The sequence below is a fragment of the Danio rerio genome, chromosome 18, assembly GCF_052040795.2.
Source record: "Danio rerio strain M-AB ecotype USA chromosome 18, GRCz13ab, whole genome shotgun sequence".
Taxonomy (NCBI): Eukaryota; Metazoa; Chordata; class Actinopteri; order Cypriniformes; family Danionidae; genus Danio; species Danio rerio.
In genome coordinates, this window is record NC_141038.1 from 44534134 (window position 1) to 44555749 (window position 21616).

Below are 21616 nucleotides of genomic sequence, written 5' to 3' on the forward strand. Positions count from 1 at the left end.
GTTGATACCTGAAAAAATATTGCTTAAGGCAGATAATAATATTGATCTTATTTTTTTTATGGAAAACTAGCCGAATAAAGCAAATAAAACTTTCTTCAAAAGAAAAATTATTAAAGTATAAATATAATATAATATAAATATAAATGTAAATACTGTGAAAAATGTCTTGCTCTGTAAAAAATCATTTGTGAAATATTTGAAAAAGAAAAACATTCACAGAGGGCTAATAATTCTGACTTCTGACTGTATATATCCTACCAGTTTAAACTAGCATAAAAATAGTTTATATAAAAAGATTTTTTAGTGATGGATAAGTCCCCCAGACCATTCTGTCCCAGTGCTATCCAAGTGCTGCTAGTCATTTGAAAACAAGCGGGAGTAATAAAGATTAATCAATGGGTTTTCACATAATCACAGAGACTGGGAATTGTTCTCATAGGATGTCCTGTCTGCTGCTCTCCCAGAATCATCAGATCTACTTCATCAATTCAAAGGTGAAACGCTTCATAAGAAAAAAAAGAGAGGATTAAGCACATCCTTACTAAAAGTGTGTCATGCTGGAGAAAAGAGCTGGTGTGACGCAGTGTCCTCTAGTCATCACAATAGTTTGCCAGACGTGAATGTCAACCAACACAAGGTTTGACTGATGGTCTGTATTTCTTCTGTGAGTCACTCTTCTATTTGAAGGTCATCACTGCTTAGCTGTAACAGATAAATCTAGATAAACTGTCCACAGTGCACGGATGATTACGAGTTTCCTTTTACTCAACTTTTATTTTGTCAGTCTCTTACCATCACTTTTTTTTCTCTGTAAGCTCATGTAGGAACCAGGATTAATGGGTGGGCGGCACTGATATCAACCAACCAGAGGGCAGTGGTTCTTTACACAGCACAATCAGAACCATGAGGGACCACTGATGAAAGAGCAGTCGTGTTTGTGATGTTTTTACCGTTTTTATTACATCCCCGCTGTGAAGAGTCCAGATAGCCTGTCCTTGTGCGCTTCCAAGAACAGCGGAAAACAAACCTTTTCCACATCATGCATCTGCTGATTCTTCAGCGTGTTTACACACCACACATTTTGCATGATTTGAAACATGTCTTACGCAGTGCCTTAACATGCTTTAAAAGGTATCTTTTCCATGTTAAAAGGAATGTGACAGCGACTCACACAATTAATATTATATAAACAGTATATTTATAATATATTAACAATTTATTTATAAGCAGTTTGTATTTCGTGATGTCATGGCTGAACAACTGCATAAACTACCATGACAATGATCACCTCAGGTACTGATTATGTGCTTTATTCAGTGTTAAAGGGGACCTACAGTATTAGACCCATTTTACAAGATGTAAAATAAGTGTCTGATGTCCCTAAAAGTGAAGTTTCAGCTGAAAAAAATCCCACAGATAATGTTTATTAACTCTTTGTAACTGCCCCTATTAAGCTTTAATCCTAATTGTGCCATTTTGGTGACTGTCACTTTAAATTCAAATGAGATTGTGCTCCCAGCCCTCTTATCAAAAGAGGGAGGAGCTACAGATACCTATGTCTGCATAGTGGCAGAATCAAAATAAGACTAACGTCCTGTGCTAATGACATCATCACTAATGGGCGGGGCTTTCCCCTCTGAAAATGCACAAAGGGAGAAAGTCGATCAAAGTGTTTCTGCAGACTGTTTTTTATCAAGTGTGATTCTAAAATATTAAATGAATACATTATTTCCTATTACAAGCTATTTACAGTATATTCACAGAATATGTTAAAACTGTTAGAACCCATAATAGGTCACCTTTAAATGCTACTACAGTGTTTCCTCTAGGATTCTTTTCCAGCTGTGGCGGCAGGCCTTTTTTTTTACACAGATTTACCAACTACCTGTGGCGTTATTTCAATAACAAATGTTATGAGCGCAGTATTAGAATTCAAGATTGCATTTATATAATAGCCTACGAGCATGCGGATCTCTTTGCTTGCGCGCCGATTTCCTCTGCTTGTGCACAAAACTTGCACACCCCCTAAAATATAAGCCGCTTCAAGAGCGCGCAGATCTTCTTGTGCGGTCTCAAATAAACACTGCTGAAGTGCGATTTAGTGCATTTATGTAACGAGTATGTCTCCAGCATTTAATAGATTTGCTAGGAACATTTATTAATGTCTTCAATAGACCTGCAGAGCCGCATTAATGCACCCTGAAGTAAAGTGAAACGGCTATACGTCGTGTTTGCTGGCCTAATACATCACACACCTGCCGGTCAGGCAGTCAGTCAGTCAGTCAACACTTCACCTTAAAGGGTTAAACAAATGACGCACAACGGTTAAATACTAGTACAATACTACGGTTAAAGAAAAGTTTGTGCTGTTATAATTCACTTACCCTTTAATACGTTTTGGTGCGATTATCACCCGCTATTAAAAAAAAAAACGAATTGAAAAAAAAAAAATTTTAAATGAGAAGCTGTAATGTAGCCTTGGCGGGGTGAATCTTGGCGTGGTGCCCCGTCTTGGAAGAATTAATGTAGCGGAAACCATGCACTATGTGAGTTTGAATACCATTTTACGTGACATTCATTGCCATACTGAAAGCGGGAGCGGGAGTTTATCTGAGATCTTAAAAATAAATCTAGCAAACATAGTTTGAAAATGAATGTTAGAACTGTAACAAATATCAGTCACTCAGCATGTACTTTTAATAATGTTAAAGAGGTTTAATATGTTTCAATTCCATTATAAACCTTACAATTTCTTTAGAAGTGCAGTACACTGTTTGCTAACATTTTAATTCAAGATGACATTGTTATACATTCCATCCATTTACTATAGTAAATACAATGACTGATGCATCATTACATGTAACTAACCCTGAACCTAACCTAAATCTCCAAGCATATAGGAAGTACATGTGATTAATTTATAATGCTCAGTAGTTCGATAAATAGTAACGCTGTAACTACGTCACTTCAAAATAAAGTGTAACACACTGACTATGTTTACATGGACATCAGTAATCAAATTATTTGCCTTAATCTAATTAAGACAATAATATGATGAAGGCGTTTCCATGAGTTGCTTTTTAAATGTTCCTTTCATGATCTCGTTTTACATGTTAAGCACATAATCTTCATTTCCTTCGGAGCTTCATGTAATTTGGGTGTTTCATTTTTTATTTTGTCAACTTTATCTAAATTTTGGCATTTTCACTTTTATTCAGGAACATTTCATGCATGCCCCCCTTGACAAGTGAGATATTGGTTGCAACTATGAACTGCTGGAAGAGTGTTGTTTTAATTGAAGTTCATACTGCATGCTGAAAGGAAGGACAATACCTCCCCATTTCACGATGCAGGTGTCTGTGGTCTGGACTCTGAGTCTGTAGGAGCAAATAATAGTCAAACAGCCATGTGTGTGTGTGTGTGTGTGTGTACTATCCTCTCGCAGAACGCGGCGAAAAGTCTTACATGACAGTAATAGTTTGAATAAGGTGTCTGTACTGCACTTTAATAATGCGTCTAAAATCACCATATTCCACATTTCCTAATTCAATTTCTCCTTAGTTCGATTATGACCTTAATCAGATTAATCAAAATCGCTATTTACATGTTCAAGAGTTCACACTTAGCTCATGATTTATTCATAGCTTGTTTGGCATGCTGTCCCAGGAGAGAGCCCTGAGCTCAAGGGATCCTCAAGCCCAGGGCTCCCCCCGTTTTGCAGGGCGAGTGGAGATTGAGCTCAGGTCTATCGCAAACTCCCCCGCTGCTGAGGCCAAGGCGAACTTCCTGAGAGTAAGACATTATAAAAAAGGTTTAGGCTTGTTTTATCTATAATATAGAGCACATTTGGATGGTGGGAGGAAACCGGGGAACCCGGGGGAAACCCACGCGGACACGGGGAGAACATGCAAACTCCACACAGAAATACCAGATGGCTCAGCGAGGACCCAACACCATTGGTATTCTTGCTGTGAGGCAACAGTGCTAGTCACTGGGCCACCGTGCCGCCCATTCTGGATAAAGGAGGAAGAAGGGGAGGAGGGGGGTTTCTTCAAGACGAAGATAGTAGTAGAAAGGAAATGAGGATATATATAGTGATTTGCGATCCTTTGATTGGAGGATCATAATTAGCTAATGTGGACCAGCTGGGTCAATCATGAGCACATCGAAATTAGTTTAAAATTAAACTTCACGTAGACTCGTAATCAGAGTATTGTCTTAATCGCATTAAAATCGGATTATTGGTGTCCATGTAAACATACTCATCGTTTTTCACTTTCTGAATGGCTCTGGTGTTTATATTTTTCCATTGTAAGGCATCTGATGTTGATAGACAATCTAAGCCTGTTCACTTGTGAATGTTGTTGTGTTTTTGTGTGCTCAGGTATTGTCGTCTTTGGTGCCGTTGTTGATTGGTTTCCTCGGTGACAGCGATCTCGGTGACTCTGCGCTGGGTGTGCTGGTGAATGTGGCTCAATCAAGTCCTGTGTCTCTCGCACCCTTCCTGTCCACCCTGAGAAATGTGGGACAGAAGAACCCTTGGTTACTGGGACACATCGCTAAGATCCATAGAGCAGTGGGTCTGACAAGTGAGGTGAGCATTTATTCATTTATGTTTGCACTTTTGTTTTAGTTGTCTTTTATTTATTTTGTTTTGGTTCCTATTATGAATTCTCATTGTGCTTAACAAGTTTACAATGATAATAAAGCTTGTTAAAAAGCTATAATGCTTTGTTTTGTAGTGTGTAGTGTAGTTTGTGTAATAAATAGATTGCGCATTGGATGTAAATTTGGTTAAGACTTAAGAAAAATGTATAAATAAACTACAAACACGTGAGACCAACCGTCAAGAGAGTCTTCAGTAAAGATGTTTGAATGACTATTAATTAATTAATATCTGGCAAACTGGAAAGTATTTAAACCACTGTTCATTGCGCTGTGGCGACCCCAGATGAATAAAAGGAATAAGCCGAAAAGAAAATGAATGAATGAATGAATGACTACAAAGCATTTTGGTTCCAGTTTTGGGCCAAGTGCAGCCAGAAGTTTCAGTTTTAACCCAGAAATGTTCATTTCTATACATCTTTACTGACAATAGTTGCTGCTTAACTATTGATGTGGTTTAATGTGCGTTTTAAAGAAATCACGCTGATAATAATCTACATCTTATGACTAAATTAAAAAGCAACTTCATCAAATATTTCCATTAATGCCATAACTTTGTTTGTTATGGCATTAATTATATATATATATATATATATATATATATATATATATATATATATATATATATATATATATATACATATATATATATATATATATATATATATATATATATATATATATATATATATATATATATATATATTAGGGGTGTAACGATTTATCGTTGTACGATTTATTGCGATGCAAAAATGTCTCAATATGCATCGTGGCGTTATGACGATTTGATTACGATACGCCGTCCGTTTTCTCTTATTAGTTGAGCTGTTTGCAAGTGAGCTACGTTCCACCTGCTGTCGCACGTGAGTTCAGATTGCAGCAGCAGTAATGTTAGCAGACCAAGATGAGTGGAGCTGAAATAGAGGATGGCCCATCCTCTCAAAATCAGACGTCTGGCAACATTTCGGTTGTACAGTCATTGCTTTAGACTCGTCCGCTTTTTGACACGCATACTGGGTCAAACATCCTAAGTTTTAAAGTCTTCACAGTGATTTACATACTTTGCACAGCGACAGGGATAACTCCTAATGGTGTTGAAAGAGTCACATACTGTATTTATAAGGTACAATTCACCCTAAATTATCATTCTGTCTTCATATAATGTTCCCGCCGCAAAATCACACATGACGTGAGCTGACCGTGAACTGTTACTACAGAGGGCGGACTTTGATAGTATGGCAAGCGGTTTTAGCATTTAAACCTTTGTTTTGACTATCCATAAATATGTTTAAAGATATCTCTAATTATATTTTGACTAGTCAGAGTTATAATTCGACTAGTCAGAATGACAATTAGAGATATCTGCAATTACAATTGTACTAGTACGAAATCAGATTGGAGATATCTGCAAATATATTGTGACTAGTCATATTCCTCCATTGACTTCCATTGAAAAATATTTGCAGATATCTCTAAATGAATTTAATTAAATATGAATTAAATACCTGGAAATGTGGATTTTTTTTTTGCACACACAAAAAACGCAAGTGACCAAGCAAAGCCTTAAGCTCTTACTGTTAAATTCAATTGAATAGAAAGCTTTTTTTTTTTTGCACCTTTACTTAAATTGTTCCTTAATTTTGTCTCTGTCATTTCAATAATATTTTTTAAGAAGTTTTTTAATTGTTTTATTTTCCAGAGACAGGCCTGTTTAATTTATTTTCTTAAAGAAGGTTCAGTTTAACAAGTTGAAACAAAAGAAATACATAATAAATAGTTTACTTGGTATATATATATTTTTTTTTGTATTTTATGCTTGTTTTAGCTGATAAAACTTTACGATTAGTATGTATAATTGTCTGGATTTCACTCTTTAAACTTCTTTAGATCTCAGTTACTGAAGGGGCACAGTCTCTGTGTATGTGTATGTCTCTGAACTTTAATAATAAATCTATATAAAATGTTGCGCTTCCCAACTTCTTTTGGGGCCTCTAGAGCGAGTTCAGTGCTTAAGCCTGCATCGGTGCATCCTCGATACCAAGAACACATCCAGGTTCTTTCACATGTCCTCCGTTCTTGCAGTCTTGAGTTATGTAACTGAAATTTGGCAGTTCATGACGTTACACGAGAACATAATGACACAAGATTGCTCAAGAACACATAATAGCGGTTTCTCAATTGCAAGAACACATAGAAAAGACTTGTGTTCTTGACCGGTCTTGCCAGGTCACCTCGAAAGAACGAATTCGGGAGACTGCGAGAACAGAGAACACATCCTGTGAGAAATGAGATGCTGCGTTCTTTTCTGGTTCTTCCTGATGGTCACATGACCTTCACACATTTTTAATAAAAAATTATTTAAACATTACAGCATTCATACAACGATTTAATGTTTTTTCCCTTTTCAAAATATATCCTCTGCATAAGGACCTTACAAATATACATTCATACAAATATACAAATAAAACTGATTTTAATATGAATTTCAGCAAATAAACACCCTTAATGTGTTCATGCCTTTATTAACAATTTCATGGTAATGTTTACTTTTACCGTCTCATTTAAGGAAACTCTTGAGATAAATGAGTTATATCTCTGAACTTTAATAATAAATGCTGCGCTTCCCACCTTCTTTATTCAGCCGCAATGACCGCTGAGACTTCTCGAGCGAGTTTTGCACTCAAGTCTGCATCGATGCATCCTTGATACCATGAACACATCCGGAAACTTTGACGTGTCTTCTGTTCTTGGGGTCTTGAGTTTTGGAACTGAACTTTGGCGGTTGATGATTACTATACGTTACACGAGAACACGAGGACACAAGGTAGCTGAAGAACGCATAGTGAGAAACAGCCTTTAGTTCCAACCCTAATTAAACACACCTGATCAAACTAACTCTTTCCTAAGTCCTTCAGGCTTGTTTAACACTCCTGCTTTGCACCAACAAGCAGCACTACTCTATTAGTGCATTTGTAGACACTGCAGTTAATGACTGTGACCTTGAGGAATCTCTACAGTGTTTTCTGCAGGTGCACTTCATGACTTTGCCAAGTACGATGCGATCCTGGATGACCATCATTTTTGTTTGAAAATGTAATCCATACCCATTCCCCACCCCTAAACCCAACCATAACTGTAAATTATTCCCAAAATCAGATCAGAGGGAAATAATAGTAGGATAACAATCATGTAGAAGTGCATAAAGTTAACTGTAAGCCTAAACTTAACATGAACAGTAAACATATCCCTTAATTCTGATTGGCTGATTGGAATGTTGTTCCAGGATCAACACAGATGTTAATCCAGGATCATGTCTTACTTGGTGAAATCAGGTTGGAGACTGCAGGTCACATCATTTCAGCACTGTATGATATTGAAAGGAGTGAACTACACTATGAATAAATAATTAAAACACACTGAATAGAAAACAGGGATTTATAAAACATGGAAACATTTAAATTCTGAAATGAATTATTGTGAGATTTATTGTTGAAAGCAGTGATTTTGTTGTAGAAACAGCGCTTTGTTGACTGTTATGGTGTTGCATTATGGGTGAATTTGGAAGCAGAGAGAAGTTTCACACAAAGGATTTGTAGCACGCTAAATCTGCCGTGAGGTCTATGAGATATGACAGTTTTCACGTTTCTGTTGGAATTAAAGTTTCGTAATAGCCATTTTTTTGTCTTGTTTCTTTATGGGGGGTTGCAAAACAAATCTGGGCACCATTATGGTTATGGTAATTGTTATGGTCATCATTCTTGTCTCAGCGTGTGTAAATGTGTGGATGTCCCAGTTTCTGTGTTCTAATGGATTACTGGCATGCTGGACTGTTTGTTCCAGCATTTTCGTATCATTATCAGAGGGATTCATTCCATCATTTTAGCCAAATCACTGCACCATGACTTTATATTCTATACTGTGCATTATTTCTGTTAAGTGACAAGACTTTTATCTAAGCAAAGTCAGACCTTACTGTCCTAATTAAATAATTTTAAAAAATCAAGGCATGATCATATTTTATTTTGGTAAAATAAGCGTAATCTAGAGGTCTTTGCCTTTTATACAAGCCAATTCTGATACCAAATGATCAACTAGGAGTCACGTTATTATTTGTTGTTCCTAAAACATGGATAGGCGACTAGACTTTTGTCAGATAGTGTACATTTTAAAATCTAAAACTAAAGTCATGACTCTACAAGTATGGACTGATTAGTTGAAGTTGAAAGGCATACTGCTGTTAGCAAGTAGAATATGCTGCTGCTGCAAAAACAATAATAGTCATATAATAGTCATATGGGTAGTAGTCATATGAGGGGGCCCAACAAATCAGTGAACAAAGCACAATAATCCAAAAGACCAATCAGAAAGTGATTGTGGATAGCCACATGCTTGTTTTCAAACATTCGCAGCTCAGTTTTAGCATTTTCAAAACACTCCTTTTTTTTTCATTGAAGATGCTAGAGTAGTTCGAACAGGAGGCATAACCCACAGGGTCCATACAGTCATTGAAAACCTGGAAAAGTGATGGAATTTTGACATGGCATTTTTTAGGCCTGGAAAAGATATGGAAAACAGAAAAACCCACAAGGTTTTGGAAAAGTCATGGAAATTACATTTACATTAGTCATTTAGCAGACATTTTTTGTCCAAAGCGACTTCAGCTGCGGTCCCACTAGAGTTTGTGCTTGCAAAATTCTGTTGTACGGCGCTGCGAAAAGGGATAGTATTAAACAATAGGATTAGACGTTAATAAAAGTGAGCGATTGCTCCATATTTAAAAATATCTTCTATTGGTCTCATGCAATCACCTGATGTGATTTTGCATGGAAAAGTTCGCCAAGCTTGAACTTCCGAATGCAGTGAAATGCTAAACTTGTCGCACGTCTTTGTGCTTCTGATCTGCCGCATTCGCATGCCATAAATGGAAGTCTATGGAGCGAAAAGTGCAGTGTGATCACGGCTTTACACTAGAAGTAGTTTTACCTACTATTACTAGTTTAACAAACTATAAACATCGTCTAAAATTTGTCTGACAAATATCTGTATACTGGAATGGAGGTTAGTTGTTTTTACTTCTTTTCTTGGCCTAAACATGGTCTCGCATACTTAATGCTGCGCAAGCATCATCTATTTTACATAGATATAAAAATAAATTGAAATTAAAGAGATTGTTGCGAGTTGTATGATATGCTGTAATAAATTTAAATGTCATTGTTTTTCTTATGATTTACCATGTATACGTAGACATTACATGAAACAGTAGGTCATGAAAATTGACTTGAAAGTCCTGGAAAAGTCATAGAAATGTTGTAGTAAAAATGTGTATAATCCCTGAACCTAACGATACAGTACGTATGTGTAACGTATGTGTAACGTACGTATAACAATCTTTTTACATTGGTGAAAATGCTACCTAAATGTTAACAGATATTTGACCTTCTTTAAATATAGCAATACCCCCAGCTCCTACCACCACAAACTCTGTTTCTGGCTTTCATTATACTTTCAGCTACTTCAGTCTTTACAGCTGCTTTAATTACTTTAGCAGTGATTTAACCAATAATGTCTCTCTTCGCTTTATCGTGAGTGTCATCCTTTCTTTTATGTTAATTGAACAGCCTGGAAGCGTTGACAGCCTTTTTTAAGCACTTTGTTCATTCCTGCATTGAAGTTCCACACCTTCTCTTTGTGCCAGAAATATGAGGGATCATATTTTAACGCCATTATAGAGAGCACTAGCATTCTTGCCATTTGTTCTCAACAGTGTGTGTTTGGTAAATTGATACCTGCGGAGAACTTGGACATTTCTCAATGTTGCTTAATGTGTTTGCTTTGGAGATGGACCGCAGTCTGACCAGTGGTGGTCAGGGCCATGTGGAGATAAAATGGCACAATCTGAAAGAGGCTTGATCCAGTTACTGTATGTAATGTTCTACACCCCACTTGTTCACTTTGACTTGTTCCTGGTCCAAATATCTAAGAATTCTTAAATTATACAAATACAAATATTTCCAGAAATAAGATATAAAAATTTAGAAAAGTTTTCCTTAAAAAGTAAAATAATCTGCCAGTGGTGTGAGCTAAATAATCATAATTCAAAGCAGAAACTAGAGTTTTTTTGCTTACCCCACTGGTAGATTTAATTTGCTTGTTTTCAGGAAAAACTTGACTTATTATTTCTGAAAACTAGACAATATTTTTTAAATATATTTTTAAATAGTAAGGTTTACAATCTACTTAATGCATATTCAACCTCTTTAACATTATTAAATGTAGATGCTGAGTCACTGATACATGTTGGCTTGCGCTGAGTTCTACATCTAAGTTTCTTATCCACAGTTCTAAAGTTCAATTTCAAACGGTTTATTTCGTTTTCAAGATCTGAGGTGATCTTTTCAAGATCTGCTGCTGCTTTCAGTAGTATCACAATACATGTCACGTAAAATGGCATTCAAACTCACACTGTTAGCATTTAAACACTGAATAAAGCACATGAGGTGTAGCTGAGGTGATCATTGTTCAGCTGTGAGAAATAGAAGTGGTTTCTAAAATATAAATCTCAGGTGTTGGTTAGGACAAAAACTCATTTTAGTATGGAAAACATTCCTTATATTGCTTGCCATTGCTTTTATTTAGAAAACTGTTCCAATTAGCCTTAAATCTACCTTTAGACTCCATTATACGGCGCAGTCACGTCAATCAGGAGCCTGAAAAGGTGTTTTGATCCAGCAGTGCAATTTCTAGTTCAACCACTGGGTGTCAAATTTACACACTACACCTTTAAAAAAAGCTAAATATTCTGCCAATGGGGAAAGCAAAATAATCTTATTTTAAAGCGAAAACAAAATTATCCTTAGTGCATTGGCAGATTATTTAACTTTTTTTAAGGAAAAGCTCACTTAATTTTGACTCATTATTTGTAAAAACAATGTGAAACTATACAAAATGTTTTGCTTGCCTAGAAAATGCTTGTGATGTAAATTTTATTGAATTTATGGACAAGAAACAAGACAAAAAAACTGAATTTTATTTTGGACCAGTAAAAACAGTGAATTAAATATGGCCTGGTCTTCAGCTTTTACTTCTGTATAGTTCTGATGTAGCTTCTAAAGAACAAAATAAACTCCTAAAACCAACTGCAGACTTCCAGAAACAATTTTTAAAAAGCTGTGGTGGGCTTTTCATACATGATAAATGTAGGTAAAAGCTTTCTGCGTAGGTCTTTTGAGAAACTAGCCAGTGTTTATTGAACTGGCTTCACCCTGTGTTCAGAAAGCTTTGTGAGACAGAGTTGGCTTGGTAGATACTCATACGGATATGTGCCAAATTGGAAGCTTGTTTCTTCTTTTCATATTTGTGGAGGGGCAATCAGCAGAAAAAAAGTGTTAACACGGTTTTTGAAAAGTGTCAGTGAAACGTGAGCTGCTGAACGTTTCACACAAAAGACAAACACATGCGCAATAACATGCACACACACACACACATACGCTTAACCACCATGGAGGATAGATCAAACTATTGTTGGATGTTAAATCTCTGAAGATTATTCAAGACAGGCCAAATTGCTCCCTTTCCCCTGTGTAGCACCACATGCTGCGAATCTGCATTTCTTAAAATCTTCCTGCCACTACTGGTCAAAAAATCCATCAGAGTTAAAGGCGAAAAGGCTGGAATGAATAATAGATTTTGTGTTTGTATGTGTGTGTGTGTGTGTGTGTTTGTGTGTGCGCATCAAAAAATTATGTTTGTTTTTTGTTCAAACTATTTATTTACAATGAGTTGAAAATACACAATTCTTGAGTATTTTAGGGGAACAACCTAATTGTTTTGTGTTCAGTACACTTAAATTTATAAAAATTGTAAATTTGTCATAACTTAAATTGATTGTGTGGAACCCAGCATTTTGTACTGTGTGTGTGTGTGTGTGTGTGTGTGTGTGTGTGTGTGTGTGTGTGTGTGTGTGTGTGTGTGTGTGTGTGTGTGTGTGTGTGTGTGTGTGTGTGTTTGAAGAGCCGAAAATGTTCCAAAGGCATAAGGAAGTTCAGTCGCTTAATTATAATTCACTGTTGACCATGTTTACATTTTAGTCAAATGTAATTTTCCTTGAATTAAATATTTCTTTTAGTTTTTGCAGACATAGAAAAGCAAAGAACAGACAGACAAACCCATGATGTAAAAATAATCGGTGCAAAATGTAAAATGACGACATATAAGACAAATACGACCTACAAAAAGACACCGCAATGGATGTAAAGAGGTTCTGACTGTAAGGCAGATCTGCTTCATTGTTGTCTGTCACTGTGCTGTTTATCTATGTGAGATGCAGCAGGTGAAGACTATGCCTATCAGAGCGATCTCTATGGCTCTGACATGCACGTGGGATGGGTGGGTGGGGAGAACCAGCTCATTTGCATTAAAGGTACAGACAACAAAAACATACAATGTCATAACAGCTCACATTTCAGATTCAGAAAGGTATAATAGATAATCTGATAGGTGTTTTGAGCTGAAACTTAGACACATTCTGGAGACACAAAAGACTAAATCTCAATAAAGGGTTAAAATGGTGCCTTTTAACAAATGATGCTATCCACTACTTTCAATTAATCATTCTGAAATGAGTTTAAAGTCCTTATGAATTCATCACAAACAAAACAAAAGCAAAAGACTGAAATTCGTTGGACAGAAATGGTAAATGACAAATAAGACAAGCTTAACTGCACTCTCTATCCATGCGAAAGAAAAAAACAGCAACAATTTAGCCTCATTCATGAAAACACATTAGCCGTGTTCATGAAATATGTTTATACTTATTTTATAAGTATGGAAAAGTAAACAACAACTTACAAATCTTCAGAAATTAAACAACATTATTGGTCTTTTTGTTGTGTTAGAAAAAAAGACTGGATCCCACATTTGATCAAATTTTGCAGTGTTCCCAGAAGTGGTATATCCAATTCTTTCCAAATGTAAAGTGGAGGTGAGTCCAATAAGCCAGTCAGAAAAAAAGCGGCCTAACATTTTTCTTTCAGAAACAAAGGATAGCTTTCTTAGCTATGATCATGCCATACTGAACCGGTAACCGTACATTTAAGTTGAGAGTCTCCAGAAGGTCTGACCAATCAAAAACTGCTATCATTGGGTCAGGGAGTAAAACAAAATTGTAAACCTTAGAAAAGAACCGAAATATTTCTAAACAAAAAACTGTGTTAATGTACCCTCAGCAGCTTTACACTGTCGGGGAAACAGAGAGATAGAATTTATTAAGCTTTGTCTGAGAGATTCAAATTCCTATGGGCTCTATTTTAACTATCTAGGCGCATAATCTGAAGCACATGGCACAAAAGCATTAAGGGCATGTCCGCAACCACTTTAGCTAATTTAAGAATGGAAAAATGCGCTTTGCACCCCGGTTTATGGTCTAACAGGGTTGTGCTTATTCTCTTAATGAGTTATGGGTGTATTTTCAGCATAACATGCATTAAACCAATCCAGATTCCTTTTAAGATTCAATTGTATTGCGCCATGCCACATTTGCTAATTACATTTTATTTCAGTGGGAAAAACTGAACGCTAGCGAGAAAACAGTTAAACAGACCATCTGCAGTGCGAGGATAAAGAAAAAGCCTCCTCTATTTGGCCTCTTTCTCTTTACTTTTACTCTTTACTTTACTTTTGTGGAGTAAGGAAATAGTGTTGGACGCCCTCCACTGTAGATATCCATTAGCTTACATGTTTAATTTTGTTTGTGACGTGCAAAAATTTGTTTCAAAATCTCTATCTCTAAATTCAGTTTTAATATTCAGCAAACTATTAAATGAGCAATAATAATGAAGTGTCAAAACAACTGAGTAATATCCAAACACACCTCCTATTCTTATGCCTCATATGGTGATGCAGACGTCTCTAAAACCCGACAGGTGGACAAATCTAAACTTGTTTTATTAAAAGCAAATATAAATATGCATATAATCAATAACACTGCTTATAATAATAAAGTTATACAAATGGAAACTGTCATAAATAAACTGAAAACATCTGAAATGAATAAACTGTAGATGTAGATGATTGTTACTAACCCATGTAGTTGGAGTAAATATTGCATTTTAGCACTGTATCACACAATGACACAGAACTTGTTGTAAAGTTTATTATGTGTTTAATTTGTGCGTTTGAACACTCTCCCGTCTTTCTAAGCAAATCTTGAAGAAATTATCACATCCTTTCATGAGAGAATCATTTAATCAGTTTTCCTCCAAGTCCCCATTTTCATTTCCTTTTGGTGATTGGTCTATTAAACCCACATAGGGTGATTTATTTATCTTTTTTGTTTTCCATTTCAGTTGAAGTACTGCCTTTAATTTATTTGCAGATATATTTATTTATTTAAGGTTCTGTATAAGTTTAAATACAATTTAAACGTAAAAATACCATAATATGTTTGCAGATATTTAAGAAACATGCTTATTGAACACATTTGTTCATCTGAAAAACAGCCCTAAAGTCAGTTATTCTCGTTTGTACCTTCTGTCATTGTTTTGGACTGTTTAACTCTGCCCACTGTCAGTTTACCCAACTATATTTCAGCACTCTGGGTTGCTGGGTGAAAAACAAAAAATCTTATTTTTTGAATTTGAACTGCAATACAGAACTGCACCTTTAAACCTTATAAAGAGCTGATTTTTGTTTTGTGTTGTTGTTTGTTTTGTGAATTTTTGTTTTGTTTTATTTTGTGTTGTTTTATAAAAAAATTAGTTATGTTTTTAGTTTTGTTGTTTTTAGTTTTGTTTATTTTTTGTTTGTTTTATTTATTTTTTTGTTTTGTAATTTTTTGTTTGTTTTTTGTTTTGCTTTGTTTATTTTTGATTTGTTTTAGTTTTGTGTTGTCTTGTTTCGTTTAAACTAGAATTTTGTTTTTTGTTTTGTTTATTTTTTTGTTTTATGTTGTTTTGTTTAATATTTTCCTTTGTTTCGTTACATTTTTTGTTTTATTTTGTAACATTTTTTGTTTTTGTTTTGTTTTGTTAGCTCAGTGGTTAGCACTGTCACTTTGACTGTGTCACACTGTGACTTCCTAGCATACAGTTAAAATAATTTAATAATTTAATCATTTATCTTTTTGGTTATTAAAAAAGTTTGATCTGGGAACACTAAACTAATATGTCCCATATATAAACAGCCATGTACATGTGTGTGCCATTCTCTTAGCATTGGCCCTTGTTCATGCTTTCTTGAGTAATCTTTTGGGACGTTTCTCAGAAGTGAGCGATGTTTACTCCATTTTGAATGATGAAACTGGGCAACTAGTTTGTGTGTGAACAGGGCATGTTTTTAACACTGCCATAAAAAAAATGGCACAGTTGTCATTTTTGATTTTGGCTTTGCATATTTTGCATAAGTGTGATATTTTTAACATCTGTGTTTACCTTCTGAAGACTCAAGAGCGAGCAGATTATTTGCAATCGTGACTCAACCACAATCAACGAGGGTGTTTTGTAACACACGACAGCAGCTTCCAAAAACAGTTCGTCAGATAATTGTTTGGATTATTTCCTAGAAACTATTCCGACTTGGAAAGCCGAATTTATGTTACAGAACATCAAATTAAAGTGGGTTTTTTGTATATGTGTGTGTAAGTGTTAAAATATTTTCACATATCTCCATTTACATACACAGACAGCATGAGTTATTATAGTATAATTGATGTAATGAATGCATGCATTAGTGATATGGCACTTTTGCTGTGTTTATGTGTACACTTTTTACAATGATTACATTTGCTGTTCAAACTATTTAAAAATGAGGTAAAACAACACAATTCTGGTATTTTGGTGACAACTTAATTGTTTAATGTTTAATCTACTTTAATCTGCAAAAACTAATAAGTTTACTTAATTTCTTCATGTTGTCCCATCACAAATCGATTGTGTGGAACCCAGGATTTTTACAGTAAATCAGGTACCAACTTGAAACATCTTGTAACAATAAAAATATGACGTCCAAATAAGCAGTGACACTGTGCTAACCATAAACTATACATTAAACAAAAAAAGACCTTAAATTCACAGTAAATTACTTGCTATTAACTGCATTACTTTCACAGTAAAATACTGTAGGTAAATTCACAACAAATTACTGTGAGGTAGTTAACAGTAATTTACTGTAAATGTTTCATTAATTATTGTGAAGCAATATAGTGTAACTTCACAGTAGATAGTAAAGTTCATTACTGTCACCGTATTATCTTATAGAATTAACTATTTACTGTGAAGCAGGCTTTCCTCGGCTAGTCATTCTGACATTTACCCTGACTTTAAAATAATTTTGGGTGTTTAACAGTGTTTGGTTTAATGAATCAATTACTTTTGTTCCAGTTTATAATATTTTTGGCTATAGGCACAAAGTTATGTTCATTAAAAATAGTTTCATATTTCCATGTTAAACTTATAAAATGAAATATAGGTGCAGTGCACAAAAAATAAAAATGTACTTTGACATTTATGATGATTTTCTTTCAAGTTATTTTTGAAGATGTAACCAAATTGTTTTTGGGGCTGCAATAACATTCTGTCATTTCTAAATATCAAAAGAGTGTCAAACTACCATAGAAGTTCATTTGTATTAATGTCTATGTTGAAAAAAAAAAAGAGTTTAAATTCCTGACCAATGAACATGCAAAAGATATTGCCCTTTTACAGTCATTTGCTGTAATCATGCTAATTTGATTATTTTCACAATAAAATTCTGAATACAACACATTACTGTCAATATTTACAGTTAAATCCTGTACAGTGACACTAATGCAATTTACTGTAAAAATTACAGTGACATGTAAAAATCTGGAATATTCGTACAGTGTAGTCTATAAGAAGACTAAAGCTTATGTGTATATTTGATGTACCAAGATGCTTCCTTGGAGTACTTCTGGTTAAATACTGTATGGTTTATACACTGAACTCATTTAGTCTGATTGCTCCTGCTCATTGATGTAGCTTTTTGGAATGGTGACTGTATTTCCTACACTTTTTAGATTAGAATTGTAAAGTATTGCACTGTAAAAAAAAAAAAAAAAATGTATTGCTTAAACTCAAAAATTTCTAGTGACTCGTCACGTCTAAATTTTTCAATTGGCCCAAATGAAATTCAGCAAACAGATTTTCTTCAATTGGAGCAACACTCTGTTAACATTAGCTCAATGAGAAATAATGTGTTAAGCCAATTGAAAAACCATCCAGTCTGCCCTATCATGTCATTGGCCCAATTGAATATTTAAAATGATGTAGGATGCTCTTTTGGTTTCCACTAATTTAAAAATGTACATTGGTAAATTTACAATGCTAAAGCAACTTTACTAAATAGTTTATTCCTGATCAAATGATAAATGCCTAAAGGAAGTTTTATTTTTAAAAGTGTAGAAAATCAAGAAAAGAGCTCAGGGTGAGTGATGGAGGAAGAGGAAATCTGCCTCAGCACTGCTTTGTAATCACCAGGTTAATGCTTTAAGACTGTGAATTACACCTATTGATTTGTTCCTCTGTTTGACTCAGTTAAGAGTCTGCAGAAAATTAAACGCAACTAATCAGAACACCATCTTTTCTCCCCTTGATGGGACAGGAACAATGTGGTCCAGTTTATACCTCATACTGTATTCCTGGGTCTCTAGAATACAGTTCTCTAAAACACTGATATTATGTCAGTATATGGAATCCTCATGTTGTTCCTGTTTGACTTTTCTTTCATCTGTGGAAATATGATGCAGTCATGAGACAGAGTTCATCTTACTCCATCACTCACCCTGAGCTCTTTACTGATTTTCTACAACAACACTTTTCAAAATAAACCTTCTTTATTGACCTTATTCTAAAATGTGGAAGTGCGCCTGTTTTCGCGATTGTCTTAGAACTTCCGATTCAGTCGCCTATGGGAGAAATGACTAGAAATAATAAACGGCAGAAAACGGTCAAACTACTTGCTCTACAAACAAATGTTTGCATGACTATACAGTCCAAGTAGAATAATATAACAAGAAAATATCAAATTGCAACATCAAGCAACGTAATGAGCAGTTTTTAACGTCAAAAAATTAATGGAAGTGAATGAGACCGGAAGTCTCAAGCCAAAAAGATTCAAATGGCGGCGCCCGCTCGTCGGCGGAGAATAAGGTGAATAGGCATCTATAGATTGATGTAGAATCTTTAACATTAATTAAATCTTTTCATTGCGGTAAGGCTTTGTTTTGGAGCTAAGTTCTTTGTTAGATGTTAAAATACCTTTGATAGTGCCTGTTTGAATGCTTTTTGAATGCTTTTGAAGGCTCTAAATGCATGTTGACATCTCGAGAATAGCCTGTTAATTGTTAATTGTTCAGTTTTACCCTTTGCAACCTGTTAACTATAGCTTCCGTTTTTTATTTATTTCAGTTTGTCACTTTTATATTCTATATACATAAAAGCAAATTGTAAATCTTTGTCTGATTCTGCCTGAAACCTGTCAAAAAATCTTAATTTTTTCAAGAAAGTATACCGTCTGACCGCCGTGACTTATATAGCAAAAACATATCGGATATATTCAGTCAATTCCCATTCTTCTTAAGTGTGAGAAGAGTCTGAGGTATTGTTGCATGCAATTTGGCTGATAGCTTTAGTGCAGTAATTTAGTTGAAAGTGATCTCATTAGGCCAGACACAAATTAATGATGGTGGTGGTGGTGGTAAGCAGAGACTACAAGCTAAGATGAAGTGTGTTGGTTTATTGAGCCAGAGCTCAGCCCGGTGTCTATGGGACACAATTGGCTGAACAAGGCTTTTCTTGGCACTTCTGACTTCATCTCTAGCCCAAAGCTCGTATCAGATTTAAACACAACCAGATGTTTACATATGCATTCAACCTGTGAAACTCACACATTTGTGCCAAAAATTGGAATCCTTCATTCGGTTTTAATAGAAATGGCACTTTGTCATTTACTTCCTTCTTATTGTTACAAGCTTAATCCTGTCGGTCTGTGATTTCCCTGTCCTGATAGCCTCTCTTACAGTTGAAACAGTATATTTTGTGTTTGAATTTAGAATACAAGGACAATGTTTTTAAATTGATAGCATCCCCATCAGATGGCAACAACGTCTCCCCTGCCAAAAGGGGTCTTGGCAGGATGACACAAATTGTGTACTATATGGTCCGAAGACCACGTCGTCTCACCAGTTAAAAACACTGGACAGCACAAATGCACAGCATGTCCTAAAATGCATTAATATACGCTTGTAAGCATTTGTACATTTCTGTATTTGAATGGGGTTGTGTGTGTTTACAATTTTATGTATGCATAATTCAACATATACAATGTTGTGATTGTCTATAAGTGACGTCCTTTACATGTGCATTTATAGTCCATCATTACCCTTACTGAAATTATGAGATATACAAAAGTATTGCACTTTTTTGCATCTGTACCTAAGAATTCTTTAGGAATTAATCATTTAAGAATCCTTTATTTGAGTTATTTAAACCCAAATTGTATAAAATGCGCACTAACCCAAACATTGGGTAAATTCCATCCTATTAATTGAATTTAAAAAATGAACCCAAGAGTTGGCTTAGTCCCTATTACACCCAGAATTGGTTTGAAATTACCCAGCATTTTTAGAGTGTTTCTAAATGCCCACTTTTTACATGTAAATTGAGCAAGAACTACAATTTTCAGCTTTTTACAAATGGAAACATTAGTCTTTTATTATGGAGAGCTCATGTACTTGTTTAAAAAGTCCTCAGTCAGTGCATGGTGTTGTTCTTATTACTGTAATTTTGTTTTGTACAGTATGTAAACACTGGCGTGTTAGCTTATCCGGTGTGCTAACAATTCTGACATATTGTTAAACAGTCAGTGTCACATACCAGCAGACCAACTTGCGTCATACTGATCATTATTAAAATAACGTACGGGCAAACATGCTGTATAGGCCTGCTTTGGTTTTCCATTCGCGTATCCGCCAAAATGAATAATATATAACGATCATGGTCTTACTTCATTCAGCTGTGCATTAGCTTGTCGTCATACGCTACTATAATTTGGGAATATCTAGTGGGGAGAATTGTTCAGGGAAAAACTCAGGTTTACTGCAGACAAGTTAAAGGCTTATCTAATTTAAAGTTTAATTTGTACCTTATGTTCTTTCCAAAAGCCGCTGTTTTTTTCTCAAAGGGTGTGAAAGCACAACTCGTATGTTATCTAAATTCATCTGACTTCACCTTCTGTGCCTCCCGGGTCATGTTGACATGACCCTGACCTTGCTTAATGTGGAGGAAACGACTTGTGAGATGCAGATTATTGACATAATGGGTCAATTAGTTTGACCTTTGCTTATCAGCATTAACATCTGCTGCTGACATGGGTAGATGCAGGTTCTCCTGCCGATATAGCTCATGAGATCTTGTCTGGAAGCTCTCTTGTGTTTCAGCAAGTGCTGCGTGAGTCTCTGACTTTTATTTTCTGCAAGCTTGCTAATCTCAGATCTTGAATACTTTGATTATTTTTGGTTGTAGTTTACTTAAACATTCTTGGACTAATTTGTTAGTCCTTTATTTAAAATATTTTACCATGATAAAATGATTGATTTATCTATTTTTGTTATGTTTTATTATTGTATTTTTTATTTTTGAGCACAAAAATGTTTTATTAATGAATAATGTAGCATATAAGATTCCTTATTATTGTTATTATTATTATTTGTATTTCATTATCAGATTCATAAGATTCTATACCAAAAATAAATAAATAAATAAATAAATATATATACATACATATATATATATATATATATACATATATATATATATATATATATATATATATATACATATATATATATATATATATATATATATATATATATACATATATATATATATATATATATATATATATATATATATATATATATATATATATATATATATAC

The 21616-nt window shown here is 34.8% G+C and overlaps 3 protein-coding genes across 7 annotated transcripts in view; 2 read left to right on the forward strand and 1 right to left on the reverse strand.

Moving 5' to 3' along the window:
* Positions 1 to 21616, reverse strand: part of grk7b (G protein-coupled receptor kinase 7b) — an 845646-nt gene that overhangs the window by 477053 nt on the left and 346977 nt on the right. The gene's annotated exons all lie outside the window — the stretch shown is intronic.
* The window catches only part of bcl7bb (BAF chromatin remodeling complex subunit BCL7B b), a 266172-nt gene that overhangs the window by 94540 nt on the left and 150016 nt on the right, over positions 1 to 21616 (forward strand). The gene's annotated exons all lie outside the window — the stretch shown is intronic.
* veph1 (ventricular zone expressed PH domain-containing 1) overlaps positions 1 to 21616 on the forward strand; it is a 168118-nt gene that overhangs the window by 78755 nt on the left and 67747 nt on the right. For all 5 annotated transcript variants that reach the window (XR_015514233.1, XR_015514234.1, XR_015514235.1 and 2 more), the window contains 1 exon segment: positions 4385 to 4594. Coding sequence is in view for 1 of the 5 variants with exons in the window: in NM_212831.1 (NP_997996.1) it covers positions 4385 to 4594 (210 nt within the window). In the remaining 4 variants the exon portion in view is untranslated.